General features: G+C 43.1%; 2 protein-coding genes across 2 annotated transcripts in view; one reads left to right on the forward strand and one right to left on the reverse strand.

Moving 5' to 3' along the window:
- FAN1 (FANCD2 and FANCI associated nuclease 1) overlaps window positions 1-5,358 on the forward strand; it is a 44,303-nt gene extending 38,945 nt beyond the window's left edge. The window contains exons 12-13 of the mRNA XM_038746881.1: window positions 1,398-1,526; window positions 3,687-5,358. Of these exons, the coding sequence (XP_038602809.1) occupies window positions 1,398-1,526; window positions 3,687-3,824 (267 nt within the window). The 3' untranslated portion in view covers window positions 3,825-5,358. The remainder of the gene's footprint in view (window positions 1-1,397; window positions 1,527-3,686) is intronic.
- Window positions 5,359-5,378: 20 nt separating this feature from the next.
- Window positions 5,379-25,076, reverse strand: part of MTMR10 (myotubularin related protein 10) — a 65,121-nt gene continuing 45,423 nt past the window's right edge. Inside the window, exons 7-16 of the mRNA XM_038746883.1 lie at window positions 22,348-22,504; window positions 21,951-22,038; window positions 21,725-21,813; window positions 19,616-19,746; window positions 18,870-18,939; window positions 18,557-18,627; window positions 17,525-17,694; window positions 13,578-13,748; window positions 9,933-10,115; window positions 5,379-8,212 (exon numbers count right to left, since the gene is read on the reverse strand). Coding sequence (XP_038602811.1) covers window positions 7,616-8,212; window positions 9,933-10,115; window positions 13,578-13,748; window positions 17,525-17,694; window positions 18,557-18,627; window positions 18,870-18,939; window positions 19,616-19,746; window positions 21,725-21,813; window positions 21,951-22,038; window positions 22,348-22,504 — 1,727 coding nt within the window. The 3' untranslated portion in view covers window positions 5,379-7,615. The remainder of the gene's footprint in view (window positions 8,213-9,932; window positions 10,116-13,577; window positions 13,749-17,524; window positions 17,695-18,556; window positions 18,628-18,869; window positions 18,940-19,615; window positions 19,747-21,724; window positions 21,814-21,950; window positions 22,039-22,347; window positions 22,505-25,076) is intronic.

Below are 25,076 nucleotides of genomic sequence, written 5' to 3' on the forward strand. Positions count from 1 at the left end.
CTGCCTCCCCCTTCTAGACTGTGAGCCCGTTGTTGGGTAGGGACCTTCTCTGTATGTTGCCAACTTGGACTTCCCAAGCGCTTAGTACAGTGCTCTGCACACAGTAAGTGCTCAATAAATACGATTGAATGAATATCCTGGGATCAGTCAGTCAATCAATCATATAGAGCAATTTCGGTATGCAGAGCACTGTACTCAGTGCTTGAATACAATATAAAAGTTGTTAGACATGTTCCCTGCTCACAACAAGCTTACCTGTATATATGTATATATGACTGTACATATTTATTACTCTATTTTACTTGTACATATCTATTCTATTTTTTTTATTTTGTTAATATGTTTGGTTTTGTTCTCTGTCTCCCCCTTCTAGACTGTGAGCCCACTGTTGGGTAGAGACCGTCTCTATATGTTGCCAACTTGTACTTCCCAAGCGCTTAGTACAGTGCTGTGCACACAGTAAGCGCTCAATAAATACGATTGATTGATTGATTACAGTCTAGAGGGGGAGACAGGCATTAATACAAATAAATTAGAGCTCTGTACATAAATGCCCTGGGGCTGGGGAGGGTGACTAAAAGGTGCAAATTATAGTGCAGGTGACACCAGAGGGAGTGGGAGAAAATAGAGAAATGGGGGATGTCCTTGACTGAGCGTACTTTTTGTTGGAAGAACTTTTCCCAGCTTTAGTCTTTTTCCACAGAAGCTCCCACAGATGTTGTTGAAAATCATTCATCATCATTATTATTCATTTAATCATATTTATTGAGCGCTTACTGTGTGCAGAACACTGTACTAAGCACTTGGAAAGTACAAGTTCGGCAGCAGATATACCCCCTACCTAACAACAGGCTCACAGTCTAGAAGGGGGAGACAGACAACAAAACAAGTGGACAGGCATCAATACCATCAAAATAGATAGACACATCAATAAAATAAATAGAATAATAAATATGAACGAATATACACAAGTGCTGTGGGGCGGGGAAGGGGGTAGAGCATTCATTCATTCATTCGATTGTATTTGAGCGCTTACTGTGTGCAGAGCACTGTACTAAGCGCTGGGGAAGGACAAGAGGGAGGGAGTCGGGCAGTGGGAAGGGGAGGAGGAGCAGAGGAAAAGGGGGGGCTCAGTCTGGGAAGGCCTCCTGGAGGAGGTGAGCTCTCAGTAATATGAAATTGTGTTTTCCTTATCGTGCATTCGATTTGGTGGCTCTTTTTTTCCCCGTTCCACTGAAAATTTATCAAGTGCAGGAAGTGTATCTTGTACTCTCCTTGTACCCTTAATAGAGACTTGACTAGTACTCTGCAAATAGCTGTGTGGGAGGCGGGAGAGGTAAACAGTGCTGATGGTAATAACAATAACAACAAAAAACCCCTGTCTATTTTGTCTTTAGGATCTGAGCTCCTGCTTTGGGGGTTGTTTTTTAAGCGGCGTCTGCAGAAAACTAGTCACAGACCTTCGGCACTGCAGAGGGGGCCTCCCCGATCTAGTTGTGTGGAATACTCAGGATAAGCATTTCAAGGTAAGCAATCAATCAATCAATCGTATTTATTGAGCGCTTACTGTGTGCAGAGCACTGTACTAAGCGCTTGGGAAGTACAAGTTGGCAACACATAGAGATGGTCCCGACCCAACAGTGGGCTCACAGAATCAAGGCCAGTCCAGAGTTTTCATTTTGAGCAAGATAAGGTTATATTTGTCGTCGCTCGGGTAGTTGAATGGCGAACTGTGTATAATTGTGTCCATTTTGGGCCATCCTCAAGCCCTTGCTAGTAGTTTAAGTAGACGGGGTGATTTAGTTTTTACTGTGTTATCATTTCTGAGCCACAGACCAATTTTCTGAAAGTTGCTCTCCTTGCCATATGTAATATAGGGGTTGAACATCTGAGAGGATTTGGGAATCATCAGCTGTTGAGGAGAAGTCAGATTTATAACTGGATTGTTAGAAATTCCCAATTTAGAACCTAGGCTGGAGGAAGAGTGAGGGAAAAAGAGCACAGGTCTGGGAATCAGAGGATCAGGGCTCTTAGCGCTGCCACTGGTCTTCCTTGTGACCTTGGATAAGTCACTAGTCCTCTCTCTATTCAGTTTCTCAGCTGCAAGATGGGGATAATACCATCTGCCGTTCCCTCCCTCACAGGGATGGTATGAAGACAGGTGAAATAAGGAAGGAGAGAAGCACTTCAAGTATATATATATATATAGTGCTTTAATTGCCAAAGTAGTATTATTTTAAACTAAAGGACTAGGCCCTAGTGTCCCTAACTTTCGGTGGGTAAGTCAGGTCTTCATGGAGGTGACTTGGACTACGTAAGCAGCTGCAGAGTGAATTTTTAGGCCTGAGAGAAGAGAAGCAATTTGGTCTGTGTTCTCTGGGTTGTGGTTTTTTTTTTTTCCATTTTTGGTTGACTTGGTTCATTCAAGTCTGTGAGTAATGAAGCTGTGTTTCTGCCCAAGCAACTCTCTCCTGTCTTGCAATTCTAGGCTTGAAATTATAATTAAATGTAGATGCAAGTTCATCAGGTTGGACCCGGTCCTTGTTATTCTAAATGGGGGGGGGGGGGACAGGAATAGCAGAGTTTCAGATGAGGAAACTGAGGCACGGAGAGGTTAAGTGCCACAGCAGACAAGTGGCAGAGCTGAAATGAGAAATCAGGTCCGGTAACGCCCAAGCCCGTGCACTTTCCAGTGGGCTATGTTGCTTTCTTAAAATTAATTTCTTCAAGATTGTTAATTGATAAAGAAGCAAGGTTTTGCCTCAGAATGGTTACTGTTGTCTTCTACGCTTTGACAAAAGTTTGAAACCAACCTATTACAGTTGTAGCACTATAGATAATGTCAAAATCCATTAGCTTTTTTGTTTCAGTTCTGAAGCTGTTCATTTTTCAAGTTGTGATTCTGTACTGTTGGCCCCAAGTGTGGATTATAAATAAATAAGCATCATTTATTCAAGTTTTACAGACATTTCAAATAATGGATGTAGTCCAAGCGTCTTCTCCAGGTCTGGAAGTCTTGCCAGGATGTCTCATCGGAGTAATGATCTTTGCTTTTTCTCATCCCTTGAGCCCCCGTCATTTTGGGAACACTAGTTTTAGTATTAGCTAGAAGTAGCATGGCCAAGTGGAAAGAGCTGGAAAATGGTCCTAATCCTTGCTCTGCTACTTACCTGCTGTTTGGCCTTGGGCAAATCACTAAACTTCCCTGTGCCTCAGTTTACTCACCTGTAAAATACCTATTCCCCCTATCCTTTAGGCTGTGAGTCTCACGTGGGACAGGGACTGGTGTCTGACCTGATTTTCTTGCCCAGTGCTCGGCGCATAGTAAGCATTTTAACAAATACCACAGTTACTCTATCTTAGAAAACGTACTGTTTGAAATGACCGAGAATTCTAGTTTATAAATCAGTCTTTGGCCTGGAATAAATGGTTCCATTCTGAAAGAAAACAATGATTTCCACTGAGCAAGGTATTTTCCTCAGCGGTTTTTTTTTTCTTGCTGAAATCCTTTTCCCATCCTCTCCAAAGGGTTCCTTTAGGCTTGACAAGTCACGTGTCAAAATAATAGGTTTAGCGAAGGAACTACTTCGCGTGAACTGATTATACTAAAAATTGTCTGTGGCTACAGACTTAACAGCCATCAGTGCATTACTGAATCCTGATTGCTTTTAAATTGATCTCTTCAGCTGGTGGAAGTGAAAGGACCCAATGATCGCCTTTCCCACAAACAGATGATCTGGCTGGATGAGCTGCGGAAGCTGGGAGCTGAGGTCGAAGTCTGCCATGTGGTTGCAGTTGGAGCCAAGAGTAAGCGCCTGAGCTAAATCCTGGATCGCTCAATTGGTCGCACCCGCTGCCGTCCCTAACTGGTGAAGAAGGAAAGCAAACGAGATACCCGCTGCCTCCTCATTTTATCTTCACCCCTTTCTACCTAGAACCCTGTCACAAATGATTGTTTTCCTACGGACCATGCCCGGTTTTTGGGATGTATGCTAGATTGGAACTGTGGAAGAGGCCAATAGGCAGATTCAAAGGGAGGATTTGGGGAGTGGGTCGGCATTATTTTGCTACTGCGGCTTTGGCTCTTGAGCCTAGAGGGGAGGAGACTAACCCTTCTCCTCACCTATTTTTTCAAGGCTGATGAGTGCAGGAATTTTAGGTCCCGCTGGGTAAGGGCTGTAGGGTAAGAAAGCTAATTACCGCACCTTTTGGGTGCGTCTTCTGCTGCTAAATGTCAAGCCATGCATGGTGGAGTATATACTAACCCTTCTCCTCACTTATTTTTTCAAGGCTGATGAGTACAGGAATTTTAGGTCCTACTGGGTAAGGGTTGTAGGGTGAGAAAGCTAATTACCGCACCTTTTGGGTGCGTCTTCTGCTGCTAAATGTCAAGCCATGCAGGGTGAGTATATACTAACCCTTCTCCTCACCTATTTTTTCAAGGCTGATGAGTACAGGAATTTTAGGTCCTGCCGGGTAAGGGCTGTAGGGTAAGAAAGCTAATTACCGCACCTTTTGGGTGCATCTTCTGCTGCTAAATGTCAAACCATGCAGGGTGGAGTATATACTAACCCTTCTCCTCACCTATTTTTTCAAGGCTGATGAGTACAGGAATTTTAGGTCCTGCCGGGTAAGAGCTGTAGGGTAAGAAAGCTAATTACCGCACCTTTTGGGTGCGTCTTCTGCTGCTAAATGTCAAGCCATGCAGGGTGAGTATCTACTAACCCTTCTCCGCACCTGTTTTTTCAAGGCTGATGAGTTCAGGAATTTTAGGTCCTGCTGGGTAAGGGCTGTAGGGTAAGAAAGCTAATAACCGCACCTTTTGGGTGCGTATTCATTCATTCATTCATTCAGCCAATTGTATTTATTGAGCACTTACTGTGTGCAGAGCACTGTACTAAGTGCTTGGGAAGTACAAGTTGGCAACGTATTCTGCTGCTAAATGTCAAGCCATGCGGGGTGAGTATACGACTTGCTTTTAAGCATCAGTTTTTATATACTGGGAGAGTGGGGCCACCTTCATGGGCTTGCTTAACTTTGGGGGGGGGGGAAAATGGATCTTCTATAACCTTATTGCTTAATCAGTGGTATTTATTGGGGGCTTACTGTTTGCCGAACACTAGCCTAAGCACTTGGGCTTGTACAGTACAGCAGGGTTGGCGTCAGCAGGCCCTGAATCTGTACAAATTTTGCTTTTTTAAAACTACTTCCAGGTACCCCTGTACTTACCAGAACACAAGTTTCACGTACTCCAGTTGTAAGTGTAACCTTGTTGGTCTGAACAAAATATCTGAGTGGAGAGGTTCCGGCTGAAATGAAAATGCTTGAATAAGTCTGATTAATTGGATGTTTTTATATTGATGAATACACCAGCAGAATTTCTGTGGAAAAGCATGAACTTTTATTTGACAAAATCACCTTCACAGTCAGTCCCTCTTAGTGACAAGCTCTATACTTAGAATTTCCTGTCAATTGTACATGTAACAGTCATTAGGCACAAAGGTTTTAGTTTTAAGTTACCTCTAAACCATTTGCAATTACTTCTACTGTAAGAGGGTTTGGCGACTAAAAGGAATTGGTGGAACAGTGTTTTTCATCTCTTAGGATTTCAAGTTAAAGGTTAAGACATTTTTGGCTTTAGTATAAATGTCCATCTGAGATCGATGGTCAGCTGTGTTTACCTGAAATTATAGAATTCAAAGTTATTAACTACCTAGTGACCTTTCACTACATTTCTTGCAAAAATAAAGTTTTATTGGTACTGTACATGGCAGTAATTAGTTGATTGCAGTTGGATTACCATCACTTCTTTACACCCCAGCTAAAGATACTATTTTGAATTTCTCCCATTTCAGATTTCATTAGGTCCGACATTCCTCATAATCAATGCAGTGGATTTTGCTATAAAACAATTAGAAAAATAAGTATTTTAAAGAAGTATCTATATATTTTTTTAAAAACGGTATTATAGTACCTAATTTTAAACTCGTAAAAAAAAATTAGTTAACTAAAAGAGATGAATTACATTTTTAAGGGAAGAGTGCTGATTCCTCAGTATTGAGGTACTATGTTAACTAAGCAAATGTTTGATACCAGGCACGAAACAGTATTTAATTTGAAACTCTGGAGACATTAAAGGTAAAAAAGGAATATAGACTTCAAAGAAATGGGCTAGAGCTGCTTTTCAGTCAAAAAGCTTATTCTAAATAGTCTTTCCCTTTAAGCTGACAATACAAATGAAAACCTCTTATTTCCTAGGCTACAGGTGGGCATTTCGGGCTTTAGTGTACTTAAAATTTACTCAAGGTTAGATCAAAGACAAAACTGAGCTTAAGAGGCCAACATTCACACAGTGTTTTTAAAGGGAAAGTATTCGCCAGGTAGGAAGTAGCCAAATCATAACAAACCTTATAAAAACAGCTATTGATCCTGGGCCTCACCACTTTAGAAAAACGGTTTCCTTACCAAGGTTAAATGTAAAAAACCCCAACTGAATTTTGGCAGTTTAATCAAGTGTAAACAAATGAGTTCACTTACCACCACCCCTTTTAAGCTGGAAATTTTTTGGTGGGCCAGGGGAAAGTGGTAGTAGAAAGAAACTCCCATAGGGAGTCTTTTTGCATGCAAGGCTTCAACCCAGTCTAAACTGTCTGGGATGTTAATTAAGAGGTGCTGCCTATCTTCCAAAATAGAAACTGAACTGAGAAGCCGATAACCCACCGATAAAAGTTTCTGTAAGCAGTGGACTTCTTTCGGTGAGCAGGAAAGGCTGCTAAGACCGAACAGCTTCGTGTAAGATCGCAGCATTTAACTATTTTCCCGCTTAAAGGGAGAGACGAGCGATGACTTCCAGTTTGCTTCGAGTTTCAATATAAAAATGTTTAACGCGGTAGCAGAGGCATTAACTCCCTAGTTACAAACGAAATTAAATTTCCCTGTGCTTTATACATCTTCATTATTCATTTCAATTAAAGGCACTTCTAAAGCTATTATTATCTACAGCAAATGGTTTAAGGTTAACAGTGCATATCTTATAGTTCCGGTGAAATCAAGGTGAGCTCGGTCTTCAGGAGACCCCCCCCCCCTACCAAATTGGAGAAAAATAAATAACCGGTAAACTGCATGTGTGTCAAGTTGCATCAGTCGCAACAAATTGCGGATAAAGTGTCAGTGGAAGTAATGCAATCTGTACTTTTTGCAACCCAAAACGTTCGTCTAGCAACATATTCTAGTAATTTCATATTGTCCTTGATTTTGCTTTCACTTTCCTAACTTGCTATTTGGTGTTAATATCGGCAGTGCTAGTCAATAGTTGGAGGAAAGAAAGGTTAGCCAACAGCCTACATCTGATTAATGACTACCCTCGGTTTCTGTTTTGGCAAGTGGAACTTTTCCTTACCGCCTGAAAATGAGCTTAACTCAAATGATCCAAACAAAATTTCACTACTTAAAACGTTTTTCTGCCACTGAAGATTCAGTTTGCTTTAGAGCGTCTGTGCAAATTTCTACGATTCTTGAATAGAAAATCGTTACAGCATAAGATGCCACGGCTAGCGGTGTTAATCCGGGGAAAACACGCACGGTTTTTCCCCCGGAGTGGAAAGATCGCTCTACCTCAGTCTTCGGTTGCTAGTGTCTCAGTGGACAACCATATTTTGGCACCGCTTAAGAACTTGCTCAAAGGTGTTCCTAAAATGCTTCGCCTGCAGAGGTTCCCTACAGGGGAGAAGGGGAATGAAGAGGAGAGAAATTCCGGGGTCCCAGCGGGATCGTTGGGATCACTGGCTCTAAAGTAAAGCCTGCTTTGATCCAGTTCGGAACAGCTAGCTCGTAAAGGGCTGCTCTTGTACTGCCGAAGACTCCTGTTGAGCATATCTACTTCGTCGGCTAGTAGGGAGATTTTGTGAAAGGCCGTAATGAAGCCGCCGTTATTAATCTGAGTCTCCGGAACCCAGCGGAAGTAACAGAGTTTCCACAGTTTTATGTGGGCCCCGGAAAGGCGTGGCAGAATTACCCCATGCAAGTCAACGGGCTTTGAAAACCAGTCTCGAAAATACCGCTCCACGCCGTCGCTCCGGTCGTCGGCTGGCTGCAGGAAGTCCGGTTTCAGTTTGAGAATCAGCGAATTCCTCCTGGGAAGTAATTCTTGATCGCTGATGACTCCGTTCTTGAGAGCAGAGGGCATGCCTCTTAACGTAGAGCTGTAATTCTTCTGCCGAGAAAAATATTTACAGGTGCAATTATTGTTCTGGGGTTACGGCGTTCGCTACAGTCATCGGGAGGTCAAAGATTTAGTGACGGAACGGCTGTAAGAATGACGTCGTTCTGCCCAACTCGTTGAGAATTTCGGTCTCAGACACAACTACCGCTTCAGAACGGGCAGTGGAAAAGTGGCTAAGAGCTGGTTTGGGTAAGACGGCTGGGGCGCAAGCAGCAGCTGCAGTTCCACACTTTGTGGGAAACGGCACGGCCTTAAAGAAAGAGCCAGGGCCTGGGAATCACCGGAACTGGGTTTGAATCCCAGCTCTGCCACTTAGCCGCTGGGCAAGTCACGTCCCTTCTCTGTGCCTCAGTTCCCTCTTCTGCAAAATGACGATTCCGGTTCTTCCTCCAACTTAACGCTGTGTGCCACATGTTGAACCTGATTTATTCTATTCATTTTATTTTGTTAATACGTTTTCTTTTGTTCTCTGTCTCCCCCTTCTAGACTGTGAGCCCACTGTTGGGTAGGGACCGTCTCTAGATGTTGCCAACTTGGACTTCCCAAGGGCTTAGTACAGTGCTCTGCACACAGTAAGCGCTCAATAAATATGATTGAATGAATGAATGAATATCTATCCCAGCACTTAAACACCATAATAATAATAATAATAATAATAATAAAGTGCTCCTAGTGGCTCCTTTGCCTGAGCAGCAAAAGAGGAAGAGAAAAAGGGCAATGCCCTAGGTTGGTCTATGAAGCAAAATATTCTGGCATGGCCACATTCTAGTTTTTAATGTACTGTGGGTTACCTTCTTCCCTCCACCCAATTTTCCTAGTTTTTTTTACTCTCACTGGTCAATCTCCTCACTGTCTGTGCTCCATTAAGGCTTTTCAACTGGATTAATTTGGACGGAGCACACATCTTTCATTTCACTGCATAAGCTACACGTATGAATTCCCAAGTTTGTTCAGTGAAATCAAAGACAGTACGTACATAGGGATAAGACTGCTTCTATTGCTATTTGAAGAAGCGGTGTGGCTCAGTGGAAAGAGCCCGGGCTTTGGAGTCAGAGGTCATGGGTTCAAATCCCAGCTCTGCCACTTAGCTGTGTGACTTTGGGCAAGTCACTTCACTTCTTTGGGCCTCAGTTACCTCATCTGTAAAATGGGGATGAAGACTGTGAGCCTCCTGTGGGACAACCTGATCGCCTTGTAACCTCCCCAGCCCTAAGAACAGTGTTTTGCACATAGTAAGCACTTAATAAATGCCATTATTATTATTTCTCAGTGCCTTTGTTGATGTGATCTTCAACATTTCTAACTTTTAAAATTCCAATTAGAAACAACCACATAGCTTACATGACTTGGTAATTAGGGACTAATGTTTAGACTGTGAGCCCACTGTTGGGTAGGGACTGTCTCTATATGTTGCCAATTTGTGCTTCCCAAGCGCTTAGTACAGTGCTCTGCACACAGTAAGCGCTCAATAAATACGATTGATGATGACTAAAAGTCAGGACTTGAGCTGGAAAATTTCAGGACAGGAAAAAAGGAATCTACAGTTGATAGATATTTAGGAATGAAAGTGAGATCACAATTTTATTTTCTAATTGATCGCCACAGTACAAAGCCCCTAGAAAACTTTAACTTATCCTAGACTCTCACTTACGGTGTAAGCAAAAACAAACATTTAAGCAGATCTCTGTTTGTAGGATAATTCAATCGTTACCTTTGTCCGCTTGAAAGATTTCACAGAGCCATTCTGCACATTTGGTGTACTCTTTCCAATGTACATGGGGTTGTAGAAGAGTGTGGTATCCTTCACTGTGAACTGAAGAGACCAGTCCCAAACACAGGGGAATTTTAAGCCCTTTTCATCTCCCAGTTGGACATTTTTGCTTATAGCAAATTCCTGCAAAAGAAAACATTTCTCAGATGAAACGCGGAGCAGCTGAAAAATCCTCTGAGGTCTGTCAGGAAGTCCGGCTTAAAGGACACACACCGAGTTACTCTAATATGGAGGTTGTGCTCTTAATAATAACAGTAATTGTGGTATTTGTTAAGCACTTGATTTGTGCCAGGCACTGTACTAAGCGCTGGGGTGGATACAAGCAGATCGGGTTGGACAACCGTGCCCGTCCCACTCAGTCTCAATCCTCTTTTTACAGATGAGGGAACTGAGGTCCAGAGAAGTGAAGTGACTTGCCCCAAGTCACAGAGGTCATAGACAAATGGCAGAGCAGGGATTCTGTCTCCCAGGCTCATTCTCTGAGAAGCAGCGTGGCTCAGTGGAAAAAGCCCGGGCTTTGGAGTCAGAGGTCATGGGTTCAAATCCCGGCTCCACCACTTGTCAGCTGTGTGACTTTGGGCAAGTCACTTCACTTCTCTGGGCCTCAGTTCCCTCATCTGGAAAATGAGGATGAAGACTGTGAGCCCCACGTGGGACAACCTGATCACCTTGTAAATTCCCCAGCGCTTAGAACAGTGCTCTGCACGTAGTAAGCGCTTAATAAATGCCATTATTATTATTATTATTATTCTCTATCCATTACGCCATGCTGTTTCTCTATGCAAAATGTCTCCCGAAAAAGAATGAGTTTACAAGACAGTTTTAATGGTCACCAAAATAAGCAGAGCCCTATCAAATAAAATTATGTTAGCGTCCACTTGGACACTCCCAACCCAATGAGGGGGCAACTTTTCTCATAAAGGGCCTACTATGTGAAATGGAAGAGAAAATTTAGTTACAATAATAATAATAATGATAGTGATGGCATTTGTTAAGTGCTTACTATGTGCAAAGCACTGTTCTAAGCGCTGGGGAGGAGACATGGTGATCAGGTTGTTCCACGTGGGGCTCACAGTCTTCATCCCCATTTTCCAGATGAGGTAACAGGCACAGAGAAGTTAAGTGACTTGCCCAAGGTCACACAGCTGACAATTGGTGGAGCCGGCATTTGAGCCCATGACCTCTGACTCCCAAACCCGGGCTCTTTCCATTAAGCCATGCTGTTTTATCAGTATTTAGGGTAGGAGGCTTTTTCAGCAACTAGACTGGAACTGTTCTGATGTTAGCGCTTAGTACAGTGCTCTGCACACCGTAAGTGCTCAATAAATACGATTGATTGATTGATTGATTGATTGTTATGTCCTCTGCTCTTTCCCTGTATGCACTCTGAAATCCCAGGTTCCAGCAGAGCAGATGATAAAAGGGTGCTGCAGAGAAGGTCACTTTGAGGCAACGAAATTTGAGCGGGGACTATGATCTTCTCAAGGAGAACTAAAAATATTCTCCTGCTTCGGGAAGAATAATAGGTCAGATTTTCCCTAAACAACCACCAGTCTGCCGGCCACACCTACAGAGGCTTCAGAAGACAGAAAGGTGGGTGTCTAAACTTACATTCTGGCCTCACTATCTTTGCCGCTGGAAAGGTAAAGAAAATAGCAGCAGTGCCGACACCATTCAATTAAAGCAACTGCCAGTTTCCTGCCTTAGCACAGAAGTTGTATTGATCATCATCATCAATCGTATTTATTGAGCGCTTACTATGTGCAGAGCACTGTACTAAGCGCTTGGGAAGTACAAATTGGCAACATATAGAGACAGTCCCTACCCAACAGTGGGCTCACAGTCTAAAATGAGTGTCAAGCACTCTCCATAAAAGTAAGATCTGCAACTAGACTGAACCACAAACCCGAGAGGCTTACATTAAGCCAACGGAAAGGAAGAATCCAATTCTGCGTTTGCCACTGCATTTTTATATGAGGCCTTTTGGCGGTTTTAAAAATACTGAGATCATACGGCGAAAAATACGGTGAAAACAGGAAGGGAGTGTGAGCTAGCTGAGGTATAGGCAGCTGAGTACTCTGAATTTATTTAGAACTTCCCATTCGAGGATGTCGTGGTACTTTACAAACACCTGAGGGGCATAAGTATTAATGTTCCCAATTTATAAGCAGAGGATGTGAAGTATTTACTTACGTGTAAGGGGAAGGAAATTATTGGCTGGTTAAAGGAATGTCAAGTTAATAAACCTACAGAGTAAACCAAAAATGATTGGGTTTCATTGCACTGAATAATAATTGTGGTATTTGTTAATCACTTACTAGGTGCCAGGCTCTTTACTAAGCACTGTGAGCCCACTGTTGAGTAGGGACCGTCTCTATATGTTACTAACTTGTACTTCCCAAGCGCTTAGTCCAGTGCTCTGCACACAGTAAGCGCTCAATAAATACGATTGATTGATTCCCAAGCGCTTAGTCCAGTGCTCTGCACACAGTATGCGCTCAATAAATATGATTGATTGATTGATACAAGGTAATTGGGTTGGATACTGTCCCTGTTCCACATAGGGCTCACGGCCTAAATCCCCTTTTTACAGATGAGGTAACTGAGGCCCAGAAAAGTGAAGTGACTTGCCCAAGGTCACCCAGCAGAGACGGGACGGAGCCGGGATCAGAACCCGGGTCCTCCTAACTCACAGGCCTGTACTCTAGCCACTAGGCCATGCTGCTTCTCATGATATTCTATTCTATTCGAATTCTATTATTCTAATAGAAGGTCTCCCCCTTTTAGACTGTGAGCCCACTGTTGGGTAGGGACTGTCTCTATATGTTGCCAAATTGTACTTCCCAAGCGCTTAGTACAGTGCTCTGCACACAGTAAGCGCTCAATAAATACGATTGATGATGATGATGATGATGGTATCTCATTTAGGATTTTGAGAATTCATGAACTAAGAACAAAGGGTGCAGCGTTTACTTCATCCCATTTTCTTTTCCCAAGTCATCCTGCTTTCTTCACCAGTGGGCACGACATTCCTGGTTCTAAGTTCTTGCAGCAGGTCAGGAAATAGGAAAACATCCCCACGTTACAACTGTGTTAGGAAGGAAGGGTTTACCACCGGGTGCTGTCCGCTTTCTTCCCTCTCTGATAAACCTGCCTCCCTCTGCAATTGATCATCAAAGAAAAGGGACAGAAAGACATCTTGTGTCCCCACATGGCCCACAGAGTATACTGCTGTATAAATGTTTGTACATATTTATTACTCTATTTATTTATTTATTTTACTTGTACATATCTATTTTATTTTGTTAATATGTTTGGTTTTGTTCTGTCTCCCCCTTCTAGACTGTGAGCCCACTGTTGGGTAGGGACCGTCTCTATATGTTGCCGACTTGTACTTCCCAAGCGCTTAGTCCAGTGCTCTGCACACAGTAAGCGCTCAATAAATACGACTGATTGATTGATTGCTGCATTCGCAGAACCTCCAAGGGCCTTCTGAAATCGGGACCTTTGGGGCAACCAGGAAAGGCATCTCTGGCCTGGACTACCTTTAGAAGAACAGTCTCCAAGTGAAGGGACCATACTCACTGTGCTTTGTTTTACTCGTTGGTGAGGCGAGTTGAAAAGAAAAGTGCCAAACAGTGAGATTCGGGTACTGTCGTACAGCACGGTCAAGTAAGTTTCCGAAAACTCAAAGGCTGCCGGGTACTGCTCTAGCAGCTGCCAAATGGAGTCCAGAAACAGCAAGAACAGGGGCGACTTGTAAAAGAAAATGGAAAAGAGTCATAACTTAATATCAGTTGTGAATAAAAACTAAGTAGCTTTAACATCCTCAGAGAGAACATGCCAATATTGCATATGTATATATGTTTGTACATATTTATCACTCTATTTATTTTACTTGTACATATCTATTCTATTTATTTTATTTTGTTAGTATGTTTGGTTTTGTCTCCCCCTTTTAGACTGTGAGCCCACTGTTGGGCAGGGACTGTCTCTGTATGTTGCCAATTTGTACTTCCCAAGTGCTTAGTACAGTGCTCTGCACACAGTAAGCGCTCAATAAATACGATTGATGATGATAACCAAAACCACAACATTATCGATCCAACTTGGGGGCTTTCACCGGTTTCAAAGTAAAGATGTGCTGGTGTCCTGAGGAACTTAGGAAAGAAGAAGTGTGCTCAAAAGCCCATTAATTAGAAATCAATTTGGATACTCTGGATTCTCCAGAGAGCCGCCCGACGTGCAGTTCGCTGCTTAAAAAACGGTCCCTGGCATCAAGCAACGAGAATCCGGATGGCAGGCTGGAGTTGGGGAGGGAGACTGTTGGCTGTATTTTTCCAGCTGTGAATTTCACCCTGTTTCGGGACAGCAGAGGTGACAAAACTGTATTCGTGTTATTTTATAATGTACTCATAATTTCCAGCTTTCTACAGCCATCCACAGGAATGAGCAATGAGATTGCTTTAACCACAGTCGGTGAACTTCCATAAGAGGGGCTTCATCAATTTAAAGTTGCACAATTTTGACCCCTGGGGGAATGTGTTCACCTGTTATTTGCTGGGTAGTTTACCTGCACCTTTGGATTTTTTTTTATTTTTTTGAATTTGCGAGTCCAGTAATTATTCAACATGTATCAACACTGAATCTAGAATCTTTAGCATGACCACTCAGAGCACTGTGCGTGCAGGTGCTTAATACATTTCATTCACAATGCCTGGTGGCAATACAGACAATAGACACATTTCCTACTTCTTAAACCTGTCTTATTTTAATAAGCCTTGTTGACTGAAAAACTCAGAACTTCCAAATGTGAATTTATGAGTTACCCAGTTAGTAGGATTTTTCTGGTGCTAAAACCAAAAGAGCAATCTCCAGTGGCTGCCAGTCAACCTACACATCAAGCAAAAACGCCTCAATCCTCAACCTGGGCTTCCAGGCTGTCCATCCCCTCGCCCCCTCCTACCTCACCTCCCTTCTCTCCTTCTCCAGCCCAGCCTGACCCTCCGCTCCTCTGCCGCTAACCTCCTCACTGTACCTCATTCTCACCCGTCCCACCGTCGACCCCCGGCCCACATCCTCCCCTTGGCCTGGAATGCCCTCCCTCCGCACATCCGCCAAGCTAAGCTCTCTTCCTCCCTTCAAAGCCCTACTGAGAGCTCACCTCCTCCAGGAGGCCTTCCCACACTGAGCCCCCTTTTTCCTCTCCTCCTCCCCACCCCCCCACCCTACCTCCTTCCCCTCCCCACTGCACCTGTATATATGTTTGTACAGATTTATTACTCTATTTATTTTACTTGTACATATTTACTATTCTATTTATTTTGTTAATGATGTCAATCTAGCTTTATTTCTATTTATTCCGATGACTTTGACACCTGTCCACGTGTTCTGTTTTGTTGTCTGTCTCCCCCTTCTAGACTGTGAGCCCAGTGTTGGGTAGGGACTGTCTCTATATGTTGCCAACTTGTACTTCCCAAGTGCTTAGTACAGTGCTCGGCACATAGTAAGCACTCAATAAATACGATTGAATGAATGAATGAAAGTTCTTAATGCAGAGAATTTCAGAAAATGCCTGCCTCTCAGAACTGATCATGATTTTTAAATAATGCTTTGGCAAGGTGGATTGCTTACCAATGCCTACAAACTTCCTGATTTGAATTGTTCAGGCACTTCAGAAAATGATGGCCAGTTGACTGGCATAAGATGGTCCCAAAACATTGGCTTATTAGAAAAAAAAAAAAGTACGCGCTTTGGAGTCAGAGGTCATGGGTTCAAATCCAGACTCCGCCAATTGTCAGCTGTGTGACTTTGGACAAGTCACTTCACTTCTCTGGGCCTCAGTTACCTCATCTGTAAAGTGGGGATGAAGACTGTGCGCCCCCCGTGGGACAACCTGAGCACCTTGTAACCTCACCAGTGCTTAGAACAGTGCTTTGCACATAGTAAGCACTTAATAAATGCCATTATTATTATTATTACTACTACCTTTCCTGATCATATCTTTTGTGACTCCCTCAATTTTTAACATCTCAATCGTTGGGTGCACTTAATAAATGTCATTATTATTATTATTATTATTATTATTATTATTATTATTATTATTACTACCTTTCCTGATCATATCTTTTGTGACTCCCTCAATTTTTAACATCTCAATCGTTGGGTTTTTTTCGTGATATTGGTGAAGCACTATGTGCCAAACATTGTTCTAAGTGCTGGGGAAGGTACAGGTTAATTAGATTGGACACAGTCCCCGTCCTGCATGGGGCTCACAGTCTAAGTAGGAGGGAGAACAGCTATTTAATCCCCATTTTACAGTTGAGGAAAGTGAAGCACAGAGGAGTTAAGTGACTTTTCCAAGGTCACGCAGCAAACAATTGGCAGAGATGGGATTAGGACCCGGGTCCTCTGGCTCCCAGGCGTGTGGTCTTTCCGATAGGCCATTCCGCTTCCCTATGCTGATTTGGCATTTCATTGCCTATGTTTATGACAGATAACGGGAAACACTTTTTTTTTTGATGGCATTTATTAAGCGCTTACTATGTGCAAAGCACTGTTCTAACTGGGGCAGTACAGTTTGCCCAGTGTCAAAATGGAATTCCATTACTGGCCATACGCTTAACGGAATCAGCGACCTAACGTCTGACGGCTACCTTTCCCTTTTCTCTCCAGTGGCTTGTGGCTAGTGTGGTGGTAAACTAGATTTACTAGAGACTTTGAATTTTTGTTTTGATGAATATAGACAATCTGTACTAGTCTGTAAGACCTTAAAAGGAATTATTGCGTGGTCATTAATGAGTGGGCCCCCATTCTCTCTGGCAATAATGGTGCTTATTAAACCTTTATGTGCTAAACACTGGGGGGGTTGAAACAATGTAAGCTGCACACAGGGTTCTGCGCCTAAGAAGGAAGAATGGGTATTTTAACCCCACTTCCTGCACAGAACCAGAACAAGAACTCAATCTCAAACTCTTTCCACTTACGTCATACTGTCCTGGTTCTCCTCTGGTTGTTGCTGTCTGCCTCTTTCAGTACCTTTTTTCCCCCATCTCTAACCCCCTAACCCTGGATGTCCCTCACAGTTCTGTTCTGGGTCCTCTTCCCTTCTCATTTTATACTTGCGGATGACTTCCAAATCACCTTCTCTAGCCTCGCCCTCTCACCTCATCTGCAGCCTCACACTTTCTCTTACCTCCAGGACATCTCTAGCAGGCTGCTCGCCAGCACTTTAAAATCAATACGGCCAAAACCCAACCCCGTCTTCCCTTCCATATTCCCTTCTCCTCCACCTATTTTCCCCAGTCACAGCTGACGATACCATCCTTCCTGTTTCTGAAGCACAACTTTGGCCTGATGTTCTCAACCCCCACACTTAAGCTTCCCCCACAACATTACTGCTATTCCATTACAGAGAAGCAACGTGGCTCAGTGCCCGGGCTCTTTCCACTAAGCCATGCTGCTTCACGGCTTCACTATCGATACAAAGAGTCCACTAACACAGTCGTGACGATTATCAGTTTTAACCTTACCTCTTTGTCAGACCTCTTTAAATGGTTGCACCGGTCCAGGAATTGATATCCTGCCATGACCCATTCCTTCTGTATAAGACTCTGAAATCCAGTGATCGTCCGAAAGTAAGGATCCAGCATCACTTGAACGAGAGAAGCTACAACACAACTCAGGTCCCTACCCTCTTCCTCTGCAAATAAAATTAAAATGAAAACTACATTAAAATCTGTAGATTCAGCTCTTCCGCGCATCCCGGCTGTAACTGAGGCGCAGAGGGGCCAACTGTGTTGCCGCTTTGGGCTTTTGGACCTCACTCCGAGTCTTACTGCTCACGGGTATCGAACGAGGCGTGAAATTTTATTTGGACTTTTCAATAACCCTTTCAGTGATAGCAATACTCTCAGCAGCAAACTAAGGAAAGAAATAGAAAGTGCATTTACACAGACGCTGCCTCTAAGGAACACAATTTGGGGGAAAATAGCAGCATTTCAGAGGTATTCCATCCAAAACAAGATTAAAACAATTAGAGAATTAAGAATTACCAGTATGACTGAAATTCCTGCTGGTTAGAAGATGGGTTACAATAACTCAAAAGAACAGGTATTTGCATTTAGAAATGCTACCTAACAGAAAGTATGGTCACTATGTTTAACGGATCAGTAAAATTGTTTTAATCGGCACTTAGTACCCCTGTGAAGTGTTATTTCAAATGCTAATATCGGTCCAGCACATTACAGCTTTTTGTTCAGTACAGGGATTTTGGGGTTTTTTTTAATAATTATCAAGCACTTTCCTAATCATTTCTGGTTCAACTCACTTATGTTCCTTGTAATTGTGGTTCTAGCCCTTTCTATCGGAAACAACACCTGAAACATCCCACTTTCCTCGTATGATACACTAAAACGCTGTGATGTGCCGACAGGGATAAAAGTTATTAGCCAAAAACAATTTCAATTACTTTACACTTCAGCTGCATAAACAGAGAATATATAAAATATCACTGAAAGAGGTGTATATCAACCGACTAAATTATGGAATTCTAAATTAATTACCTCGAAGAATTACAGAAAGATGTTTACTCTCTAGCATGTACACAAGTTCAGCAGAATGCTTAAGGAATGATCTAGGAGAGAAAAAGGAAAAGAACACCATTAAACTATCAAAAATCCAATCTTTTTTTTAGGATTCCGAGAAAATGCATGCTTTCAAAAGTCTCTTTTGTTGCTCACTACAGACACATCAAAACACTGCTTACCTCCAACACTTCTTACCCATTTACACTGAGTTGTATTTAATGATCATTACATTAGGGAGGATGGCAAACACATCATTAAAAGTCATTTTAAGGAAAAGGTTTGTACATACCTGATATATTCCAGCCACCGAGTGCTTTCCAGTGAGGACAACCATTTCTCTTCTGTTTCTTCAAAAGGTTCTGTAGCAAATACACACGTTCTCTTAGACTGGGAGCTTCACGTGGGGCAGGGGGAGAGTTTGTCTATTTTTGATTATTTTGTATCTATCCCAGCATTTAGCACAGTGTTCGACACTAGTAAATCCTATCACTATGACTTCATGATACAATTTAAATCACCATTCACTGAAAACCGAATGAATAAACCGGGCAAATGTTAGGCATGCCATTTTTCATTTAAGGGAACTGGCTTTGAATATGCACTGGTGTGGTTTAAGAAATGTAGTTAGGAATCTTGACAACACTTTTAACCCAAACGGAAGATGTTTTTGAGGTTAATAGTTTCAGAAGACGGAAAAGCAATCTACTTGATTTAAAGAGACTCCTAGGAAACATTTTCTCACCTAAATACATACAAAATATTCATTCATTCATTCATTCAATTGTATTTATTGAGCGCTTACTGTGTGCACAGCACTGTACTAAGTACTTGGGAAGTACAAATCGGCAACATATAGAGACGGTCCCTACCCAACAACGGGCTCACAGTGTAGAAGGGGGAGACAGACAACAAAACAAAACAAGTCGACAGGTGTCTAATATTCAAACGAACTCATTCTCACTATTAAAGAAACAACTCCTCCTACTTTTAATCAAACCAAATCTCCACTCCTAACAAAAAGAATCATAGAATTACCATTAACACATAGGTGCTTAAGTTTTATGAAGGCAGCTTGTATTTCCTGGATATTGGGCAAACACTTATCCAAATCGGATTTATAAACGTCACTCCTTTGAGGGTGGCTTTTCATTATTGCATTACAAATCCTAATAAAAAGAAAATCTTTGGGTTACTTCAGAAGATAGAACTTCCTATTCAAGCCTGCCTAACTACGGAATTCAAATAGCCCTGGCATTACAATGGTTACTAATACTCTAATAGTAAGTGAAGGTTTTTTCCAGAGTCAGAAATAGAGGAATACCCCAGAACCGGCATGTACTACATTCCTTGAAAACGTGGGTCTGTGAAGTAGCGTGCATTGGTCCGTTTCCTCTTCCAGAACCATCCCTGACGTGGAAACACACGGCCAGAGGAAGAGCATGGGCTTGGGGGTCGGGAGACTTGGATTGTAATCCCAGGCCTGGCACTTGGTTGCTGGATGATCTTGGGCAAGTCACACAATCCGTGCGCTTCGGTGTCATCTGTAGGATTAAATACCTATCCTCCCTCCTGCAGACTGTGAGTCCCGTGTGGCGTGGGGACTGTATCCAAATGGATTAACGTGTATCTATCCCGGTGCTTAGACACATAGGAAGCACGTAATACCACGACACTAATCGATCAATGGTATTTACTGAGCATTTACTACATGCAGAGCACTGTACTAATCACTTAGGAGAGTACAACACAACAGAATAAGCGGACATGTTCCCTGTCCACAAGCTTTCAGTCTAATTACAAAATCCGACAGGTAATTAAAAAGTCCCTGTAGGTCACTCCCCACCTCCTCTCATCTCTTCCCTTAGTCCTCGATCAATCGATCACTGGGATTTATTAGCGCTGTGTGCAGGGCACTGTACTAAGCACTTGGGAGAGTACAATACAGCAGAATTAGCAAATCCGTTCCCTGCCCATAATATGCTTACAGTCTGGGGGTGGGTGTAGGGAAGCAGCATGGCTCAGTGGAAAGAGCCCGGGCTTTGGAGTCAGAGGTCATGGGTTCAAATCCCAGCTCTGCCAATTGTCAGCTGTGTGACTTTGGGCAAGTCACTTTACTTCTCTGGGCCTCAGTTACCTCATCTGTAAAATGAGGATGAAGACTGTGAGCCCCCCGTGGGACAACCTGATCACCTTGTAACCTCCCCAGTGCTTAGAACAGTGCTTTGCACATAGTAAGCACTTAATAAATGCCATTATTATTATTATTATTATTATCTCTGTCTACCCCAAACATAGCTCCCTCTACTCGTCTTCCCATCCACGTACCAGGATTTATTGTTTTACCAGGGTCTTGTGTGGCACCTTGGGATGGAATAAAACGGTAGATATTGTGGGCGACCAAAGAGACAGCAAGAAGTCGGGGCATTATCAGTTACCGCCCAAGCATTTACGGGGCTTTTTCTTATTTTGGAGGTGAGTCCCATGCTGTTCTGACTTACTTGCCAATTTCTGATAAGTTGACAGGGCCTGACACCCATTTGGGGAAAAGCAGACACAGTGTGATCCTGGAAAACCATAGAATGCCAGTCTTTCTAGGCCATGTTGCACCTTCATTTGCCACATTTAGTGCCGTTAGTTTTGACACTAAGACTGACAATGCACATTTTTTCCAAGTGTCAATGTATGTTATGGCTATCACCACAACTGCACATGAGATCTGTTTTTCTGATAGCATTGGTCCTCTGGAAATCTGTCAATTGTGGCTACAAATCCTGGCTCCGCCACTTGTCTGCTGTGTGACGTCATTTAACTTCTCTGTGCCTCAGTTACCTCATCTGTAAAACGGGGATTAAGACTGTGACCCCCACGTGAGACAACCTGATTGCCTAGTGTCTACCGCAGCGCTTAGAATAGTGGTTGGCACGTAGTAAGCGCTTAACAAGTATCACTTTTATTATTATTATTACAAATAAAGTGTGTTGAAACCGTAGCAAAAAGGTGCGACAGACTAGTAATTAATAAGAAACCTGATTGCTGACTGTGACTACTTTTCTCTTTAGTACGATTTCACAAATATGACTGGCTAAAAATACTTTATGCTTATTGAAATCACTTCTCAAGGAAGAATGCTGGTTTATTTATTACCTTTGGTCTATTTTTCTCTGTTGCAAGACATCTTTTATGACAGCCATCCTTACAAGAGCACTACCATTGGAGTGATTCCAGCACCACAACTAAAGGAAAAATCACAGGGAAAGTGAGTTGGGGTGAAAAGCGAGGTCTCTCCCTAGAGGTAAAAACACCATTTTTTGAATATGTAACCGGATAACCGTAATTCAGTGAATAAAAGAAAAAAAAAAATTTCACTTACTGGCATCCTTCTCCCAATAAAGGAATGGGAATAAAGCTTGAGGTCTTGATCTGCCAAAGAAGATGGGACAACAAAATATTCTGGAAGGCTAGAAAAAATATTTAAGATTATCACCTATGAAAAGTATAAAACTTTTCTTAGCGCTTAACATGATAATAAAATTGAGGTTTCTGGAGCTAGAGGAAGTGACTCAAGCTGGAGACAATGGCCCCGGGTTTGAAATGGCTAAGTGGAGTTTTTTTTCCTTCCACCCTATTAGGCCAGATGAATTCCATCTTCATCCTGATGTTCCCTAAGTGACATTTTCCAGGGGGTGCCAGCAGAGTTCACTTACCATTAAAGAGACATTTCCCATGCAGACATTTTGAAAGTATGGCTTATGCAAATGGAAACTTACCAAGTAGAAATCATATAACCCTCATTGATGGAGCAAACTCTCCATTCTGAAGCACCTGTCCTCTTGATTTCTCTATCCCAATCAGAATAAGTTTCAAAAAGAGGAGTCTTTTGACCGCCACCACCTCCTCCTGGGTCTAATCCGTTTACTTTTTTCGCTGTAGAGAAAATTGCATCATGAACTATTTTATAATATCATTGGCATTTGCTCATTCATTTAGTGGTACCTGTAGGCTCCTCGTGGGAAGGGAATGTGCGTCTACCAACTCTGTTATAATGTAGTCCCCCCCAGGCGCTTAGGACAGTGCTCTGCACACAGTAAGCACTCAATAAATAACATTGACTGATTTTTCGAAGCAGATGAGTAAACATCTGCCAATAAAAGGATCATGATTTGGCTATAGTGACCAATGTCCTCCGTTGAAACAAACAAAAAAACCCAAAATGGACCACAGTTTAGAAAATAAATGCTTAAATGCATAATGAACACTCGCCTTTTCCCCTTCAGTTGCTAAATCTGCACCTGTTGTGAACGACTAGAATACTTCCCCAAAATACGCAGCGGGACGTAGGGAATGAGCACGGGCTTGGGAGTCAGAAGGTCATGGGTTCTAATCCTGCCTCTGCCAGTTGTCTGCTGTGTGACCTTCAGCAAGTCACTTACCTTCACCGTGCCTCAGTCTCCTCATCTATAAAATGGGGATTGAGACTGTGAGCCCCATGATGGACAGGGATGTGTCAACCTGATTTGCTTCTATCCACCCCACCACTTATAGTACAGTGCCTGGCACAAAGTAAGCGCTTAAATACCAAAATTATCATTATTGTTATTTTTGACTAATGTGGGTGACAATGACCAAAGCAGCCACCCTGGCAACTGCCTGCTGCTGGGTGTATAAAAATAATAATAATGATGGCATTTATTAAGCGCTTACTATGTGCAAAGCACTGTTCTAAGCGCTGGGGAGGTTACAAGGTGATCAGGTTGTCCCATGGGAGGCTCACAGGAAGCAGTGTGGCTCGGTGGAAAGAACGCGGGCTTTGGAGTCAGAGGTGATGGGTTCAAATCCCAGCTCCACCAACTGTCAGCTGTGTGACTTTGGGTAAGTCACTTCACTTCTCTGGGCCTCCGTTCCCTCATCTGGAAAATGGGGATGAAGACTGTGAGCCCCCCGTGGGACAACCTGATCACCTTGTAACCTCCCCAGTGCTTAGAACAGTGCTTTGCACATAGTAAGCGCTTAATAAATGCCATCATTATTATTATTATTATTTGGAGTCAGAGGTCATGGGTTCAAATGCCGGCTCCACCAATTGTCAGCTGTGTGACTTTGGGCAAGTCACTTCACCTCTCTGGGCCTCAGTGACCTCATCTGGAAAATGGGAATTAAGACTGTGAGCCCCCCCGTGGGACAACCTGATCACCTTGTAACCTCTCCAGCGCTCAGAACAGTGCTTTGCACATAGTAAGCGCTTAATAAATGCCATTATTATTATTATTATTCATCCCCATTTTACAGATGAGGTAACTGGGGCACAGAGAAGTGAAGTGACTTGCCCAAAGTCACCCAGCTGACAATTGGCGGAGCCGGGAGTTAAACCCATGACCTCTGACTCCAAAGCCCGGGATCTTTCCACTGAGCCACGCTGCTTCTCTATGGCATGGCATCGGCATTATACAGTAGTCTCTAAGGCCAAAACACTCTTTTGCAAGTACAATGACCGCCCGCACCTTACAACACGCCGAATCCTGTCCACCTATTCACTTGTGCCCACTGCTCCAACGGAAACCCAACACAACACAACTGACCCTATACAAGCCACTAGCAGGGAGGGCGATTCCTCTGCGCTCCTCCTCAGTCCTGAAGTCTTTGAGACTGGACGGGCGGAGGCTCATCCCTCAACCACTAGTTAATTTTCGGAAAAGAGAGGTTAACATAACTGTCAAATATCAATTTGACAAACTGTCAAACTCTCCCCCTCCTCCCCCTCTCCATCCCCCGCGCCTTACCTCCTTCCCTTCCCCACAGCACCCGTATATATGTATATATGTTTGTACGTGTTTATTACTCTATTTATTTTACTTGTACATACTTATTCTATTTATTTTATTTTGTTAATATGTTTTGTTCTCTGTCTCCCCCTTCTAGACTGTGAGCCCGCTGTTGGGTAGGGACCGTCTCTATATGTTGCCAACTTGGACTTCCCAAGGGCTTAGTACAGTGCTCTGCACACAGTAAGCGCTCAATAAATACGACTGAATGAATGAACCACAGCAGGAGACACGACCGTCATCCGTGCAATAAAATCTAAAAACTTCTTTTCTAGAACTACGCAGTCGAGTCATACGCCTCCTTTAGAAGCTATAACACAACGAAAGCGGTTCTCTTCCTCCTCCTCCTCCTCCTCCATCGGCAGTTTATTCTCTGTAGTGCTGGAACCGGCCTGACCTCTGCTCCAATGTAAGAAAAAAGCCTGCCATGGTAGTTCTCGGGGGATGGCGAGGGTGGTAGAGGGAAAGGATCCCCAGCTGCCCATTTTACTTCATCCTGAAGGTCCCCTCATCCCTCCCCATCACCAAAAGCTACTGTGGCCATCGTCACCGCCACCTTGGCCACTCCACATGGCCTCGGGGGGAGAGGTGGGGGCCACTGACGTCCGATTAGAAATCTGGTTTATTTTCAGCGCTGATTCTCCAGCTATCTCGACTGCCTCAAAGCACCTTCTATT

This window comes from Tachyglossus aculeatus, chromosome 5 (genome assembly GCF_015852505.1).
Source record: "Tachyglossus aculeatus isolate mTacAcu1 chromosome 5, mTacAcu1.pri, whole genome shotgun sequence".
Classification (NCBI taxonomy): domain Eukaryota; kingdom Metazoa; phylum Chordata; class Mammalia; order Monotremata; family Tachyglossidae; genus Tachyglossus; species Tachyglossus aculeatus.